Source organism: Plectropomus leopardus, chromosome 17 (genome assembly GCF_008729295.1).
Source record: "Plectropomus leopardus isolate mb chromosome 17, YSFRI_Pleo_2.0, whole genome shotgun sequence".
NCBI classification, from domain to species: domain Eukaryota; kingdom Metazoa; phylum Chordata; class Actinopteri; order Perciformes; family Serranidae; genus Plectropomus; species Plectropomus leopardus.
In genome coordinates this window covers 25,995,418-26,013,583 of record NC_056479.1, presented here as the reverse complement: position 1 = coordinate 26,013,583, position 18,166 = coordinate 25,995,418, and the positions used below count along the sequence as shown (strand labels likewise).

The following is an 18,166-nucleotide window of genomic DNA, read 5'->3' as shown; positions in this document are numbered from 1 at the left end:
TAAACAAATCTGCATAAAAAGATATCTGCAAGATTTGATCGTCTGAAATGTGTCATAGTAAGTAGTATCAACCAATCACATTTGAAGATTACAGACATTTAAGGTGCACACCTACAGCATAGGCCACTGAACAATCATTGGGTACACACACACACACACACACACACACACACACACACACATATATATACACCCTTTATAGACATGGCCACTTTATGCTCGTCCCATGCGTTTTTTTGCCATCATTTGATTCCTATTCAGGACAATCTGGTAAGAATTGTTAAAAACTGTTTGGTATTGCAAAATAATGGAACTCAAAATATGTGATTAGAAAATGTCATTAATCATAATTGACTATAGAAATTCTGCCATTATTGCTTTTTTTTTTAAAGAAATGATTGACAGCCCCATTATATAACACATGGTATAAAGAAGATATAATAGTTATCTCACTTTTAACACATTTTATTTGGCTTTGTGGCACCAAAAATGGGTTAACAGTAAAAGGGCTAAACCCAGATATTCGAGCATTTGTTAATACTACAATACTACTTTTTGACACAATGCTATCAAATTGGTACTTGGCATTGGCTGATATGCAAGTTCAGGTACAGGGAAGAAAAAAATGGTATTAGAAAATCTCTACAAAATGAACTAAAGCCATGAATCTGTGCGTGTATATTATTAATAATTCAAAATAGATGGTGTTTTAGAGAGTAGATACAGTTAAAAAATGCATTGCGATACTATAGCTTACCAATATTTTCAAACATCCCGACCAAATGTGGTGCAAAAGAACACTTAACATCAAAAATATTAGTGAAATGTCTTCACTCTGAACAACCACGTGCATTATCTTGATTCCTGATAAGCGCCCTTCACAATAAAATAACCTGCAACCTTTAACAGTAACAGCAGAGTCTCTCCGGCAGCGTCTCCTCAATGCAGTCACATTTCAGCAGGTTGTACCTCTGCTGCTCCCGGATGCCAGAGGGAGGGAAGAGGACAGATGGCCTCAATCTGGCGATGGAGGCTCAGGCAGACCTCCTCTAGACAGAGGACCATTTACAGCCATTTTACATCTATAAACAGTGACTCAGACCTCATCGTGTTTAGATAAAACCTGCAATAGGTGCTCGGGTTATGAAGCGGGATTTCGTGATGGAAAATTATGTCTTTACAGAGTGCACAAGCAGCACAAATGTCAACAACCCCTTTGCAGCTTCACAATGCATTTCAAAACAAACGCTGAGCTGCCTCACACACACATCTGCCAACATAGAGTTGTGGAAATAAAAGAGACGCTCTACTCTGTTAAGTCAGGTGGAAATCCTATTAAAACTGAACTTAAACAGATAATAAGGGAGACTCCTGGGAAATAAGGGTGTGTTGGCAGCTATAAACAGTGAGCCCTGCTATCAAGAGGTCAGCCAAAAACAACAAAGCAAAACAAATGTCTTGAATTCCACAAAACACATGTAAACAAAAACAGTAGCAGCAGGGCGACCTTGGCTCCGGTGATTGCACGCCGGGTCCTTGAGCGCTGCATTCATGCTGTTTATTGCAGTTAAACTAGGAACATTACGAACATTTGCAATTAGCAGGTAATTATCATGTAACAGGGCTGTATAAGTGTTATTACAAGCATGGGACTGAGATCTCGATTGGGTTTGGTTAATGTAATGTGTGTGGGGATTTGATATTGAGGATTGCCATAAAGCTAAATGACCTGCGTCGTACGGTGGTGTGTTTTTAGTGGGTGGAGGCTGCGAGTGTGCGTAGGGGAGATGAGAGTCAGAGAGTGAGAAGGTCAGTGTGTGGGCTGAATAAAATGTATCCCGTTTTAAAGGAGTGTTTAAACTGCCAATCTGGGCGGGAACAGTGGTCGGGTCAATTCCACTTCAAAACCCCCCTCCTCCCGTCGTCCCTGGCTACACATCAAGTTGTCCATACAAGCAAGTCTTCATGCACGCACACCGCAAGCAATTTTCAGCTCGTTTCAGAGCCACGGGAGGGGAAATGAAGGAACATCATCCCAACTGAAACTGCTGCTAGAAACAGGGTTCCCACACATTTTCATGGACAGAATTTCAAAACTTTTCCATGACCTTTCAAGGACCCAAAATATATATTTTTCCTTGCCCCACATTTTTTGAAGCATCTAAGATTTAAATTCTATTCAAACATAAGTTCAGTTTTCCAGGATGTGTTAAAGGACACTTCATATTTGAAAATCCAATAATTTTCATTTTTACAGTTTCTAGCTGTGATAAGCAATGCAGTTTGGGGGATTTTTAAAGAAATTGTGCACTCCAAAACTGTTTTCCTAAGTGTAAAAAAAGCCCCCTTTACAGTTTTCTACAAAAATTGCCAAATATATAGAAAAGAAGAAAAAAAATCACTTAACTTATTTTAAAGAAAATATGCCATCCAAACGCATGCTTTAATTTAAAAAAAATCGGTACAAATCTCAAAAAACATCTCCAATTCTTTTTAAAGAAAAAAAACCCTTGTCCTATGTTACATTAATGTAATTTATTACATGGTTGTGAAAATCCATGGCTTATCCAGGTTTTCCATGACTGTGGGAACCCCGTAGAAAGGTATTTGCAAGGTTTGCAGCACATCCAATCACTTCACCTGCAAATATTTCCTTGTTATTCCAGCGTTGCAGAAATCAGTTCAACTAGCTGCAATAAACTGGCACATCTCTTTGCCACGGTACACCCATCAATCATCCAAACGCTCCCTGCTGCGCGTTGATTTCATCTCTGACAGCTTTTCTTGTGTGCAGGTTGAGTGTGTGTGTGTGTGTGTGGGCTCTCTGTCGGTGTGTCAAATTAACGCTTCATCAGAGCACTGCCCTGGGAGCACTGCCTCACTTTACTATACCTCTAGTACCTCGCGCTACAAAGTGACAAGTGCTGCATTGAACCCACGCTCAACGATAAGGACAAGGGGGGGAAAACACAACTAAACTGGAATATTATTATCTGCGGGCGGGGTTTACCTCTGAAAAGAAACCAGAGGATCTGTAATTGTATCTGTCTGCAGCTACATGACTTCAGGGGGATGTAAGTAAGTAACTCGATGAGAGCGTTTGTCAGACTTTCCATTTTCTAAAAGACACAGCAGACCTATTTTTCCTACACAACGTATGGTTTGAACCTTGATGACGGCGCTCTGACTTCCCCTTTGACTGACCACAAAATCCTGTATGCAAACATGCACTGTTATCTTCTTTTGCATGATGTTATTTCAAGGCTTCTATTACTAATAGCAGGAGCAGGCATCCGTGTGCGGTTAGCGAAAGTAAAATCACCAGTTCAACAGGGAGTAAGATATACACGCAGATGTACACTGACTACAGGCAATATAGACACACCTACATGATGTAAACAAACACATGGGGGTTTTCTTTAGGGAGCAACTTCCTGGTTCATGTCACACCTTCTCTTTCATGGACAAAGACATCACAATCATCCTTTTTTGCATCCAGCATTTACTTAATTAAAGGTCCGGTGTGTAAGATTTAGTAGCATCTAGCAGTGAGGATTGCATATTGCAACCAGCTGGAGCTGGACTCCTTTAGTGTTCACCACTGAGGAGATTTTTGGCGGGAGCTGAATTATCCACAGAAGTCTCTTCCTCTCAAACACAAATAAACCAGGTGGTTTAAAATGGTAAAAAAAAAACAACAACACTGAAATGGCCAAATCTACACGTTGGTGTACGCTTGCAGTGCGTTGAGTAGATGGAGTCTGAGCATCATTTGACAGGTACTGTAGCTGGCAGATTCATGTGTTAAGAGCAGCATATACATCACCATGACCTCAAATCAAAAACAAACACAAACAAATAAAAGGAGACTTATAAAACTGCAAAATGTTGAATGTCATTTAGGCTTAAATGTAATTATACTGTGACCATTACTGACCATGTAGGCAATTATTTGTTAACTAGAAAAGCTATGGTGGCTTTTGTCTTGTTGACTGACATTGTTTGTTTTGTCAGCTGACAGGTACGTGGTTGCTGCTGCTGGCTGACAGATTACACTCTATTTAAACAGCTTTCCCAGCCCTCACTATTACATGTTTTGCAGTGCACCTAGAGTTCAGTTTGTCCATTGTGGGCTACTGTAAAAATGGCGATGGAACATGGTGATCTCCTTGGAGGAGGACCCGCTCCATATTAAGATATAAACGAAAACACAACCATCCCTATTTTCAGTTGATTATACAATAAAGAAAACCTATTTATTAGAATACACTCCATATCTGCCATTATAGTCCCCCTAAATCCTACACGCTGGACCTTTAAGTGCACACACCCACTTTATCTCTCTCTCCTTCACACAGATCCCCCAGTTTAAAGCAGCAGCAGGGATGTCCAACACAAACGGAACAAATGCAGCTAAAAGCAGCATCAGCCATTTGCCAAATTTTCCAGGAGAGCGGCTTTTACTCCAAATACACCAGACTGAACCACAGCCGTCCTTCGCTCTCACAAACACTCCAGAAATTCCTCCCCAACAAGGTTAAGAGGTGGTCTGTCATCCCTCTGAGGTCGCAACTTTACCACCCCCACTCTCCCAAAACACACACACACTCACACATGAACTGCATCTGCTCCAACAGCAATGACGGTGTAATGGTCTACATGCAATCCAAGACCGTTGCACCCTGACCTGCACACTGCTGCAACAACACCCACACCACAACCCTCAACAGTCAGCCCTGTTTGTGCCTTAAAACCCACCGCTGCGCGTTGCAAACTGCCGGGTAATTTTCCGCTAATGCGTTGACCATTGCAAAGGCGGAGAATCCTGAACACGATCCCCTACTTTCACATCTGAAACTTGTCACAGCTTTATAAACAGCCACACCTCCTTTATGAAATCTACAGCTGGGTACATTTCCCACGGAAAGCCGTAGCGACATCCAAGCGATGACCGCACATGATGCCACAAACTGCGCGCATTTTTGCGCATGGTTGAGTTAATATTTCATCATTTCGGGGGTTTTGGGTACAGTATTCAAGCATCGTGTACTCACTGTGGTGTGGATGTAGGTTAATGGCCGATGGCAGGAATTTTCCGGAATGGAGAGGCGGCGGATGACTCGCGCCCAAGTGACCGGGCGAGGGAGGGATCCTCCCGGCTGCTGCTGCTGCTCCGAGTCGGTGAGACTCCATTGCGAGCCCCGCCAACAACGGAGGTGGTACGTGGACGGATCGGGGAGGTCCAAAATCTCTGCCATCCATTATCCACAGTGGGGAAAGTTGTGAAAAGAAATAGTCCGCTCGGATAGGCCCCCTATTCCGAAAAAGCCAATTCTGGCTATAATAATGTCTTTAGTTTTCCAGGCGAGTCGAGCTCCTTTTCAGCCATCCTGCTGACCTATAAAACACAACAAGAAAACACTCGCTTGGTACATAATCTAAAGACACACTGAACAAACTGTTGGTAGTTTTAGGATTTCTCCTCTTTCCAGCGAACAGGCGGTCCATATGTGCAATGACGCAGTTTGGAAAACCACTTCAAAAACTAAACGCTGGTCGACAGTAACACCGTGTGAGTTGCTCCTGGTGTATCCAAACTGCGGGTCTTTAATGCAGCTTTAACTTAAATCTACAATATTATGATCTAATGTTGGAGCGGACAAGCAGCGCTCCACCCCCACCGAGCACCGAGCAGGCAGGCTGCCGCTCCGGGGCTCCGCTTCCCGGGGAAACACAACCAGCAGAGGGACGGCCAGCTGCTCAGCTGCCCCGGCCATAAAAACACCCAGCGATCATGCGATTGGAAACGCATACGGTCAAATTTTAACAGCCTATTCTACCCTTTTCCGATTACCCAGCTGTTTTCCGAAAACAGCAATGTAGGCTATGGGCCGAGTAGTCGCCCCTGTAAACCAATACACCATAAATACTGGAGGCGCATCAAATATAAATTTCAAACGGGTTAAAAATAAATAAGGTTGCAAAAGCCTGCATCATTAATCAGCGGGGTTAGCGGTGTTTTGTTGCCCACAGATGCGAATTTAGTCCGGGATACTTCGTATTTGGACATGGGTGCAGCAGCACAGGGAAAGAAATCAAAACCCAGCCCGTAAACACTCCCTGTGTAATGTTTAAAAACTAAAACCGCATTTTATATCCAACTTGTCGACGTTTTATGATTTTAGGACATTATCTGAACTATTATTGAGATATATTAATAGTGTTTTCTGATGAAAAATCCACGGATATTCAGTTTAATCAGCATCGATCCGAGTAATACGTCTTAAATATCCTAAAAATGTCGATTTTAATCATTTTGCAAAACAGATTATAAAAGGCACCTTTCGCAGACATGTGCATGTGTGATATTAGGAGACAAAATAAATAAATAAAAGTTACTTCAAGGAGAAAAACAAGCAAATGCGACTCTATCCGAAGGCAACAAGAGGGTGAAATTTTGATTAGTTTTTTTTGTGTGTAACTATTTTTCCACATATTGTCCGATCATAAACACTAGTAAAACATTGTGAATTGTGTGATTTTAGATAAACACAAGACAAAAGTCGAGTTAACCTTCAAAGGCTGCAAGCAAACATCACAGCATCGACTCGTGATATCCAGGCGGGCGGGATCTGAAAAATAGTTTGTTCCAACCACACAATAAACCTGTTTTTTACCGAAAATAAACTCCGTTCACACCGAAAATGTTTCATTTAAATCGCCTTTGAGATGCACCCGGGAGGCTAGCTAGCTTGTCCCCGTCTCGGACGAGCTCCACGCTGCGCGGCGGCGGAGCTCCGCATTTCAGCCACGTTTCAAACTTTTCACGGTTCCATTAACGACACGCAAAACTTTCTCGGCGGAAACGTCTAGAAAGTACGATTTTTCCACACCGACAACAGCCGTTAAAAACCCTAAACGCCGTTAGCTTAAAAAACCTCCGCGCCCTTTTTTTTTTTTACTAACATTAACGTTCGAAAGAATGTTTTAAACCCGCGCGAGACACTTTAGGAACACGAAAAAGCCAAAAATAAAAAACAAAAAAGGAGAAGAAAAACGGCCGCTTACTTGAATGTTGAAAAACCAGGAGCTAAAAGTGTTTCTCAAAATCTGTCCAGGTTGCTGGGAGAACTGGAGTAGTCCATTACAGGCTCGTCCGAAGGTAAACTGGGGGATAACTGGGGGGAGCGCGAGCCCCTAACGCGTCCGTAAACTCCTCAGCAATGAAACACAGCATTGTTTTTCAAGCCCCGCCCCCCTCTCCCCGGACCAGCCCTCTCAGCTGCTCTCTGATTGGCTGCTCGAGCTGTCAATCAAACCTCAAGTATATAAAAAACAAAACCCATCCTGGCCAGTTGCCAGCACTATAAAACCAATTATGGAGCAAGGAGGTTGAGCCGTTTCAAGGTCCCCTCTCCCTTCAAGACTGAGTGATCAAAACAAGCACTGGGCTTCTTTTTTTTTTAGTAGGGGTGGGGGGGGGGCAGTTTCAAGGCCACCCCCCCCCCCCCAATCCACCCATTTCCACGCTAATTATAATAGACGCTCAAAGATAGGGAAGTATGGGGGCGTTGTTACTCTTAAAAAATATAGCAGTCGTTTTTTTTAATGTAGTGCGGGCCTCGGTTTCTTCTCACCAGGAAGCAGTGGATAATTAGTCAGTGATTTACTTTTCCTTAACACCCCTGCTCTCCTCCGAAATAAGCTCGGATGCAAACATCAAAAACTTGAGATAATAGTCTCACAGTTTCTAAAGGCCCTTCAAATTAATTGCTATAATTGAATCATTCAGTTCAATTTGGGCCTCGTTTTCCCATCTACAAACCCAAGATGACTCAAAATAGGTCAGTCATTATTCATATATGGTTATTATGCATACATAAGCGTATATTTTGGGGGCAGTGCTCCCCTTAATATGTTGAACATTCGCCCCCCCTAATAAAACTTGAAAATAGCACTTTAATTTTGACAATTTTATAGAATGCAACTCATAATCTTCTTTCACACTGCCTGTTCAAGGTGGGAATATTATAACCAATATAATATTATAACCACCAGACTACAGAGCAGCTTCTTTCCTCAGGCTGTGACACTCATAAAGTCCTCCTTCAGTGCCAAAAGATGTAGCAGGATTTAGGGACACATTTTATTTTCATTCTTTAGGACTACGTTTAAAATAAGAGACAAATAAATCTACCTTGTACCTTGTATTGCACTGTTATTACGCCTCGCCATTCTGTAGAAATGGAGCGACTGCAGATCGGGGGTACAGAGTTGTTCCACCTATAATCTGGCAGGAACAGTTGGGATGGTTGGGACGTTTTGACAGCATGTTAGTGTTCAACCCGACGCCAGGAGGTTTAAAAAGCAGCTAGCTGCATTTGGTAGCTAACTCAAAAAAGAAGTTGCAGCCGAAAATATCCACAAATTGGCAGGACGGTGGGGGTCCAGAGCTCAACCACCCTATAACAGAGATGATAAATGATTTTTATTGCCATGTTATGACATTGTTATTGTTTAGAAAGCAGACACAGATGTTTTATGTCACACTAGAGGCTGATGTCCTAGGTTGACATGTCCCATTCTTCACGCCTCTTTTGCTGTCTAAAATCACACAGGAGCATCATTGTTTGGCGGTGTTGTTTGGTTCTGCAAAAAAACACAAAGGTAGCATTATGAAGTGACTTCGTAGTGACTCTTCCATAAAATGGAAAGAATATGAATCACTTAAGCATGACGGAGGGAAGGAAACACCAACCCGTACTCATTTCCAGCTCCCACCATCATATACCGCTGCAAATGGATTTACACTGGAGTGAGCTGAAAGCCTGGTGCATCAAAAAAAGATGCCAAAGGGTGTCTTTGGTGGTGTTATCACACGCAAAAGGATGCAACAAAGCTTCAGTATTTGATGATGTGGGAATGAGAACAGGATGGAAGTACAGTTCCACCGTAAACGATGCAGAAAAGGCACACACTGGTGAATAAAAATCTACCACACTGCAGAAAATAGGAGTTTGACACTCAACATTTCTTGAGGGACACACTTCCTGTTTTATATGTGACCCCCCAAATGTTGACCAAAAACCCCACACCCTTAGTTTATGGAATAAAGAAAAGTGAACGTCCTATCAGCACAGACATTAAGCCTGTTCTTGCAAGTCAAAAACACCAATGAGGGCTGAGAGGAAGTCAATAAAATACCAATAATCTTTTTTTTGCACTAAACACCATGAAGATTGTTGACATTAAAGTGCAGCTTAGTGTCCCATAAGTGGAGCCTACACTTTGTTGAGCGGCAGGATGATGAGACCTTTATCTTCACTCCATCAAATGCTGTTTTATGTATTAATTGGTGTTAAACAGGCTATTCAACTGTGAGCCATTACTTAGCACTATGGTTGGTCAGCAGGCACATTTCACAGGTCAAAGGCATCCTGTATCTTTGTCATGTCAGCCATGAATTATTATTGTTGTTGCCTTCATGCATGGATGGAAAACCGTGCACAATCCCAGGGGGCCAAAGAGTTAAAAGGACAAAAATCAACTTTTAAAACAACTACATAGTGAGGAAATACAACCAAAAAAGACACAAAATTACCCCCAAAAGACACAAAATTACATCAATAAGACACAACATTACCCAACAGGACACAACATTTCGTCAGAGACGCACATTTTCCTTTAAAGAGTAACAAAATTACCTCAATAAGACACAAAATTGCCTCAAAGACAACCGAAGGACTATCAGAAAACCATAACCACAACAAGATGCACATCGACTACAAAGAAACAAACTGTGTATCTTGTGTCTGTGTAGAGGAGGTGGCGTGCCCTCTGCATATTTGTGCCCATGCTATATTTGTGATTCTCCACCATTTCTCACCCATCAGTGAAGCTCTCGTATGCAAATGACTATAACAAGCAGTATAACACTGGATGTCTCCTTGTGTATAATCAGTGGAGTTTCACACAGATTTGCATGAGAAGAGGAGAAAAAGTGGCATTTAGTGCTGAAATTCAGAAGGGGGGGGGGTCGACCTTTGGTGTGAACTGAGGCTGTAAAAAACATGACCTCCTTCGTTTCGCCTCGTGCACAACACTGTCTTACTTTTTTTTTTAATCGTCCATAAGTTTCCTTTGAGCTGAGCCGCTCCGCGTTACATCGTTGCAAAAAATGTTGATTAAAAAAATCTGAAGCGGTTTCAAGCTGCCCATGTGACCCCCCTCCCCTCCTCTCCTGCGGCCCCTCCTCCTCACTGCGGCCGGTTTCAAGGCAACCCGCTCCGGTGAGGGAGAGGAAGCGCTCCGGCAGACAGCAGAGCGGGGACGGAGAGCAGGAAGGACAGATACGGGCGCATGCAAACGGCCGTAACGGAGAAATTGTTCCGCAATATCGTTATTCGATGAGGTCGCGACATCCTCGGTCGTGCGTCTTTACGCAAAAAACAACCTCTGCACCGCGCCGAGGCCGCAGAGCTGCAGCCCTGACCCGTCTGCTCGCAGCGCCTGTCAGCCCCGACGGGATCCGGGGAGGGAGTCACCAGGCGGAGATCAGAGTGATGTCCCGTCCCGGGCCGTCCGAGGGGACCAAGCCAGCCTTTGTTCTCCAAATCGCTCCGACTGGGAATTCAGACAATGCCTTTAGATTAGGGCCCTATTGTTGCTGTCTTTCCCCCCGCGAGCAGGAGGCAGGTTTCATCCTCGCGATGTTGTTTTTCTTGTCAGATGCCGCGGCGGTCGTGGGGGGTTATCTGCACTTTGAGGTGGGTTTTGGCTGCTGTTATGAGTCGACGTGGTATTTATTTAGATTTTTGAAAGAGATTAGTTATAATTCCTGAAAAAAATAAATAAATAAAATAAGGCGCGCGACATCTATCCAACATTTTACGCGCGTTTTCTGATTTATTTTAACAGTTACGTCAATTTAAAGATGTAGTCAGTTAAATTAACTTATGACAGAATGTGACAATCCTAATTTTTTATAGCCTGACATCCATCAGCCAAAATCATCCAATAAAGATAAATTCATAAATCTTTATTGCACTCTTCACTGTAAAACCTGACAAGTTGAATTTACTTTAAAAAAAACTGATTGCCTTAAAAAAATGTAACTAAATGTAAATACTACTCTTAGCTGATGTTAACTGTATATCTAAAAGTTGAGTTTACTTAAAATTGAGTTATATTTACTTAATTTTGTTGCCACTTAAAAATGGGGAGTGAAATTACCTTGTTCTGTTTAAGTGTTAGCAACTTCAATAAACCAAGTTAGTCTGATTTAACTTGGTCACGACAATAAGGATTTTATCATTGATGACATTAGAAGATCTCCAAGCTCTGTTTTCGTAACATGTCTAAAAAAAACACTAATCTGACTCACTAGTTTGCAACCAGCAGAATATAGATATGTAGCACAGGTTGCTAAAACCCGGTTGATTTAATAAAACTTTGATTAGGAATCAATTGCCTTGAAGTTGTAATGTAACTATTACTCTTAGCTGATATTTACGTTGTATCTAATTGTTAAGTTTACTCAAATTTTAATTGTATTTACTTAATTTTGTGAAGTTGTTGAAACTAAAAAATGACAAGCTTAATAAAATAAATCTTCCTAAGTTTAAGCAACTTCAGTAAACAAATAAAGTTTAAACAAAGTTTACTGTGATGTGTATATATCTGTGTTCTGCTGGTTGCAAGTCAGTCAGTCATGTTTGTACATCATATTTCTTAAACATGTTAACACAACAGAACTGGCAGAGCTCCTAACTTAATCAGTGGCAAAGTCCTCTCTGCGATGATCGAGTTAAGTCAGACTAACTTGGTTTACTGAAGTTGCTAACACTTAGAAAGAACAAGGTACACCGCCTTGTCATTTTAACGTTGCAACAACCACACAAAATTAAATAAATAAGACTTAACTTCAAGTATACTTAACACTTTGATATAAAGTAAACATAAATTAAGATTTGTAGTCAGATTTGCTTCCCAGGATTATTTTAAGTTAAATCAACTTATTTTAAGTAAGATTTTACAGTGTTGAAGAGTGGAGGTGCAGTTTATTTAAATTTATGATTCCCGGCGCACAACTCCTGTCCAGCATCATATGCACGTTTTACGCACTGACATGTTTTCACAGTATTCAATAGTAACTTCAGTTAAAAGATATAATCAGTTAACCCTTTGAAACCTGGATCAACATCAGTTTTTCTCTGCCTTCAGACACCTTTCACAAGATGTTAACCCTTTGAAGCCTTAGGAAATCAGTTTGATTTCTTTTGTAAACATGGGGGAGAAGGCAGTGAGCAATTTGACAAGAAATGTCCAGCACACTGCAAAAAATTAGCAAATGGTGACAAGAAAAAGACCTGTAAAATATTTTTACAAAAAAAGAAAATGTAAGAGGAAAAAAGAGAGAGAAAAGAGAGAGAAGATGTCCAGAAAATTATTTTTGTAGTCATTATGATTACATATTAAAAATATGTATAAGTTAAGAAATAGACTATTTTTGTACTGTTTTAACTAGAAATAAATATATATATTTTTAATTTATTTTTTCCGGCACCTTTTTGTGTCATTTTCTTGATCTTTTTTTATTTTTCTTTCCTTCTTTGTGTTTATTTCTAGGTAATTTTTTTTGTAGCTTTTTACTAATTTCCTGCATTTTTTTTGTCCTTTTTTATGTTGCTCATTGCCTTCTAGCCCTATTTTTGAAAGAAATATAATGAATTTGCTTGAGTTTCTAGGGGTTAAATGAACTTATGACAGCGTGGCTAGATATTTATAGCCTGGCATCCATCAGCCAGAATCATCCAATAAAGATTTATTCATAATTCTTTATTGTGCTCTTAGATTAACAAGAAGCGAAGAACAATGTGCAGTTTATGTGCATCTTCCTCATTTAATGGTTATAACACAGATCTGTTTATTTCTAGGCTTATCCCAGTGATGCGTTACTGCAGCAGCAGATGGGACCATTTGGTAGATTATGTCTTTTTATAGCCTATACACCAACTGGGTTCTTTGGTCCCACTGAAAGCCCCGAGCTCGTCCTCTCTGTGGCTCTACAGTGGAAAAGTACAGAAAACCATGATTTATAGCCTGAAACGCTGCTGAGTCAATACCACACCACAGCCAATTTTTCACCCCCCTAACATTGTTTTTATTCTGCCGACCAAAGATTACAGAACCAGAACATTTTTTATGCCTGACTCCAGTTTTAGGCTGTTTTTTCTTTCTTGTCATTTGCGTCTTATCTTTGTCTCAACATCTCCCGTCAACCTCCAGCAGCAGCGTGGCTGTCCAAATATCATTGTCGGGGTTTTGGGTTAATTCTGTGCTATCTGTTCAGGGATCAGGTAAATGATTTTATTTGGCGGCCAGGCTATCTGATTTTTCTCCAGGCGTTTGTTGCGTTAACCCACAGGGGACGCAGTGCAGAGACAGCATTGATTAATTCAGCTGGGGGTTCAGTCCTCTGTGCAAAAGAAATACATAAATAAATAAACACGGAAAGATGTCCCCCTGCACAAGCACCGGCCCTCAGACACAGCACTTCACTGTAAAAATTAACTATTTGTTTCAACTCAAAAACTCGGTTGCATTCACATTTTAAGTTGAGTGAATTTGAGAAGACAGTCTGAGGTACCGTGTCTTCTCAAATTCAGTCAGCTTTATGGCAGCCATGACACTTTTTTTTAAGATAAAACAGAACAAAAATAGTTTATTTTTACAGTATTCAGTTAGCAGTTAGGGCTGGGGGGTTATAATAAAGTCTGAATTTATGATCACATTAACCCTTTGAACCTGGAACGACATCAGCTCTCTTGTGTTGCATTTAAACACCTTTCACACTCATTGAAACCTTTGAAACCCGAGCAAATTGATTTGACTTCTTTTGAAAACATGGCTGAAAAGGCAATGAGCAACTTGGCAAGAGATGTCCAAATTAAGTTAGGGTAAAAAGACACGATTATTACCCTGAAATTAGCTTTTAAAAAGAGAGAGCGAAAGACTATTAGATATGAATAACAATAACAAAATTGTTTTAAAAAGGGTAAAATGTCCAGAAAAGTTATTATTATTATTATTACCTATTTTATCTCTCATAATTAATTAATTAATCTATTTTTTATGTTAATATAATCTAATTTTTAACCTTTTTAAAACCTTTTTTCTTTCCTTTTTTGGTGATTTCTTACTTGTTATTATTTATTATTTTTGTTGTTATTTTTAACATGAACTAATATATATATATATTCCACTAAATTTTTTGTAACCTGTAATTTGTAACTTATGTTTCTGAAAGAAATCAAGTTTAAAGGGTTAAATTTATATTTTATACAATATTTTTATAACTGGACAAAGGAAAAGCAGGAATAAACAGTCCAGATATTTTATGTGACCCCTCCCAATATGCTTTTACACACCAGTGCACGCGTGCACGCATGCACACACACACACACACACGCGCGCACACACACACACACACACGCGCACACACACACACGTAGCACCTGCATGTCCAAAGTGCTAAATCATTCATCATACCTTGTCTCACGCCTGACATGAGCACTGTGTTGTTATCAGAGCGACTTGTGCTGCGGCTTCACTGCAGCAACACAACGCAGCTACATGAACGTGAGGGAGGCTAATTGCAGTGTCATGTTTTCTGATTGAATGAAACAAACAAATACACACACACACACAGAGTATGTATATATGCGGTAAACATGCCACTGAGTCTGAGATGACTGACATCAGCACACACACCAACCCCCCACTTGAGACACACACATACACACACAGCTCTCATGGGGTACCTGTCAATCATCAGACAGTGGCTTGCAGGGTTTTATGGTGGACTGGAGGGGGGGAGGGAGGGTGAGGAGGTCTCTGCTGGAGGACAAACAGCCGGCCGGCCACACGCACACCACCCTGAAACATGTAGAGGTAGATTACATGAGTGCACAAAGAAAATCCACACACTGTTCATTCACACAAGATTATCTGTCAACACAAATATTCATTTTCATTTTAGGTTTCAGTGGTTGATTCAATCATTTTAGCTGTACTTCAAATGTTTGGATGTTGCAGTGTGCAGAAATAGTGAAATGCACGCATGTATGTGTATGTGCTTCTCATACATTACATAGATGTGAGTTTATTAATTTATTAGGACTGAGCTGCCACACATGCAGCAGAAGCAGTCCAGTCCCCAGAAGAAATGTCGGCATCTGAGGTTTCTGCAAACAAATACGTTATATTTGCACATTTCATATGTATAATATAAACGTTTCCAGGTGATGTAGTTCTGATTGCATGAAAATGAGCTGAGCTTGTCACTGGGAGGTTGAGGGGATGGTTGGTTTTAAGCGGCAGGATGCTTACCAAGCTGCAGACTGCTGTTTAAGACCAACAAACACCAACACGGTTGATTTTTAATGACCCGTAGCTGCATTTCAGCATGTCACCAAACACGGGTGTTTATGTACTGAGTCGTCGCTGTGTTTCTACGGGTTCATGCATCCAAAACTGGGTGTTGTTCATCAAGACATCTTTGCACTTGCACTGGGAAACATGCCACTTAAAAGTGGTTTTTCACTAATACATTGTTGCATTTCTAGGCTGGATCGAGTCACCAAAAGTGGGTGTTGTTTATCAAGTCATGCCACCAATTGCCGATACACTTTAGTTTCTAGCCAGTATTGTGTCATCAAAAGTATTTGTATTTTACAGTCATATTGTTGTATTTCTAGATGTGATTGTGCCACTAAAAGCGAGTGTTTTTTACTGAGACATCACATCATTTACAGCTGGAATTGTGCCACTAAATGCAGTTATTTTTAACAGAGACTCAGCTGCATTTTCAGCTGAGGTTTTGTTTGATGACAATGCTGCTTCTCAACAGGAAATTGTGCCACCATAAGCAGGTGTTTTTTTGGCAATATCTTGTTTTGTTTCTAGCTGGGATTGTGCCACCAAACGTGGGTGTTTTAAGATAACCACAGCATTTTTGAGACATGAAGTTTCGGTAAATCTGCTGCAAAATAATGTGCAAATGTAACATATTGTTTATTAACAGAAATGTACAATGTCAACATTTATTCTGGCGACTGGGTACAATTACAACACATAAAGTAAATACACTGAAAATCCTACCACATCTTACCAAGTCCAAGATCTACATGTAGTTAGAGTTCACAACATCTGCTGTATTTGTGTAAATTGCTGAGTGCTGTCGCTGTCAAACAAATTGTTAAAACGCCAAAAGGCTGCAGTTTAAATTCTATTTGGATCAAATCAAAATAAACATCATTATTTCCGGAGAATGGTACCAGGACAAGGACACGCATGGAAGTCAAAGCAGAGTGACTCCCATCTGCTTCAAACCAGGCTGGGGGATGGTGAGGGGCAGGGCGCGGGGGGGCGGGGTTGTCAACTGTGCATGCAGGGTGCTTCAGCGCGCCTGCACTGCACATGGTGTGTATTTTTGGTGCCTGTCTCTGTGCCTGAGTTGTGCGGTTGGAGCACTGAGAAATGGTGGGGCTTTTTCTCAAGAAAAACCACCGAGCCTTCGCCACAACCGTAAGGAAACACTGATGCAACAGACACATCTCCTGCTGAGTAAATGTACAGTGGTGATGTGTCAGGGCTGCTGAAACCTCAAGGAAAAAATAGAAAATGCCTGCACACGTCCTTTTAACCCTGACACTGGCTGTCTCTCTGTTCCTTTTACATCTGCTATCAAGTGCCACTATAAATCCTTTATTCTGTGATATTCAACTTACGGTCCGCAGGCCAAATCTGGACCCTCAAACATTTTCTAATTCACAATAAAAATAAAGTGATTCACACTGGAAATTGTTTTTGTACGTTTAGCGTACACAAGGTGTCAAAGTGCATTAAACAGCATCACAGAAGAGCTTGCCCTAAAATCCTAGAAATTTGCTAAAATCCTATAAATGTTATAAATCCTATAAACATCCCCAAATCCTAGAAAGGTACTAAAATCCTCCAAATATCATAACATCCTAGAAACATCCCAAGATCTGAGAAATGTCCTAAAATCTGAGAAACCTCTTAAAATCCTAAAATCATCCTAAAATCTTACAATTTTTATAACATCCTTTAAACATCCCAAAACCCTAGAAATGTCCTCATGTCTTAGAAACCTCCTAAAGTCCTAGAAACACCCTAAAATCCTAGAAAGGTACTAAAATCCTAGAAATATCATAACATCCTAGAAACATCCCAAGATCTGAGAAATGTCCTAAAATCTGAGAAACCTCTTAAAATCATACAATTTTTAGGTCCTATAAACATCCTAAAATCCTAAAAATGTCCTAGAAATCCAAGAAACATTCCAAAATCCTATAAACATATTTAAATACTAGAAATGTCATAAAATCTAAGAATGTTAAAAAATCCCCAAAACATCCTAAAATCCAGGAAGTGTACTTAAATTCTAAAAATGTACAAAAACACTAGAAACTAGAAAATCCTGGCCCCTGGCCCCCTGTCATTTTGCAGAGGTGGCCCCCAAACAAAACAAGCTGCGCACCTGCCTTTAATTCTGCTGAAGACCATGGAAAGCAAACATCTTGTGCAGACTATATTTGATTTGACTGAGAGTCAGACACAAAACAAGAGATTCAAAATGAGCCAACTGACCGTTTTTCAGAGCCTGGCGTCAGTCAGCGGCTCACTGACAGAAACAACCGGATCCAGCTGCTGTCAGTCAGTCACACTAAATATCATTCAGCGGGATATCTGCGGAGGGGAAGCTCTACGGCAGAATGCAAATCTCTGAGAGGCACACACAAACAGGAGCCACTGTGTTTGAATATGATCAATTATTCTCTGCTGGCCTCCTTCTGTCAGCAGTGCTAGCCTTCTTCTTGCCTTTCACCCAGTTTGGACGCCAAACACGCTCGTGCAGCGCAGCAGCCCCACCTGCTGGATGATGATGACACCTGCGTGTGCATCGGTGACCTCGACCGGTCGAGCTGCAGTAAAGCTGCACAGCTGAAGTAAATGGAGGAACACAGCAAGCCTCATTTTCTGACAAATTGGTCCCCCTCTGCGCCGTCTCTGGAGTGCCTCATTCACAAACACCTGCAGCGCTCACACCTGCACACACAACCCCGACAAGCACAGCAGAATA

General features: G+C 41.0%; 1 protein-coding gene and 1 long non-coding RNA gene across 2 annotated transcripts in view; both read right to left on the bottom strand.

Moving 5' to 3' along the window:
- The window catches only part of tnrc18 (trinucleotide repeat containing 18), an 83,160-nt gene extending 75,969 nt beyond the window's left edge, over positions 1-7,191 (bottom strand). The window contains exons 1-2 of the mRNA XM_042504477.1: positions 7,069-7,191; positions 5,055-5,398 (exon numbers count right to left, since the gene is read on the bottom strand). Of these exons, the coding sequence (XP_042360411.1) occupies positions 5,055-5,262 (208 nt within the window). The 5' untranslated portion in view covers positions 5,263-5,398; positions 7,069-7,191. The remainder of the gene's footprint in view (positions 1-5,054; positions 5,399-7,068) is intronic.
- Positions 7,192-8,576: 1,385 nt separating this feature from the next.
- Positions 8,577-17,875, bottom strand: LOC121956154. The gene is made up of 3 exons (XR_006106677.1): positions 17,674-17,875; positions 14,823-14,937; positions 8,577-8,649 (listed from the first exon to the last, which is right to left on the bottom strand). It is a non-coding gene; the product is annotated as an uncharacterized LOC121956154 (long non-coding RNA).
- Positions 17,876-18,166: the final 291 nt, after the last annotated feature.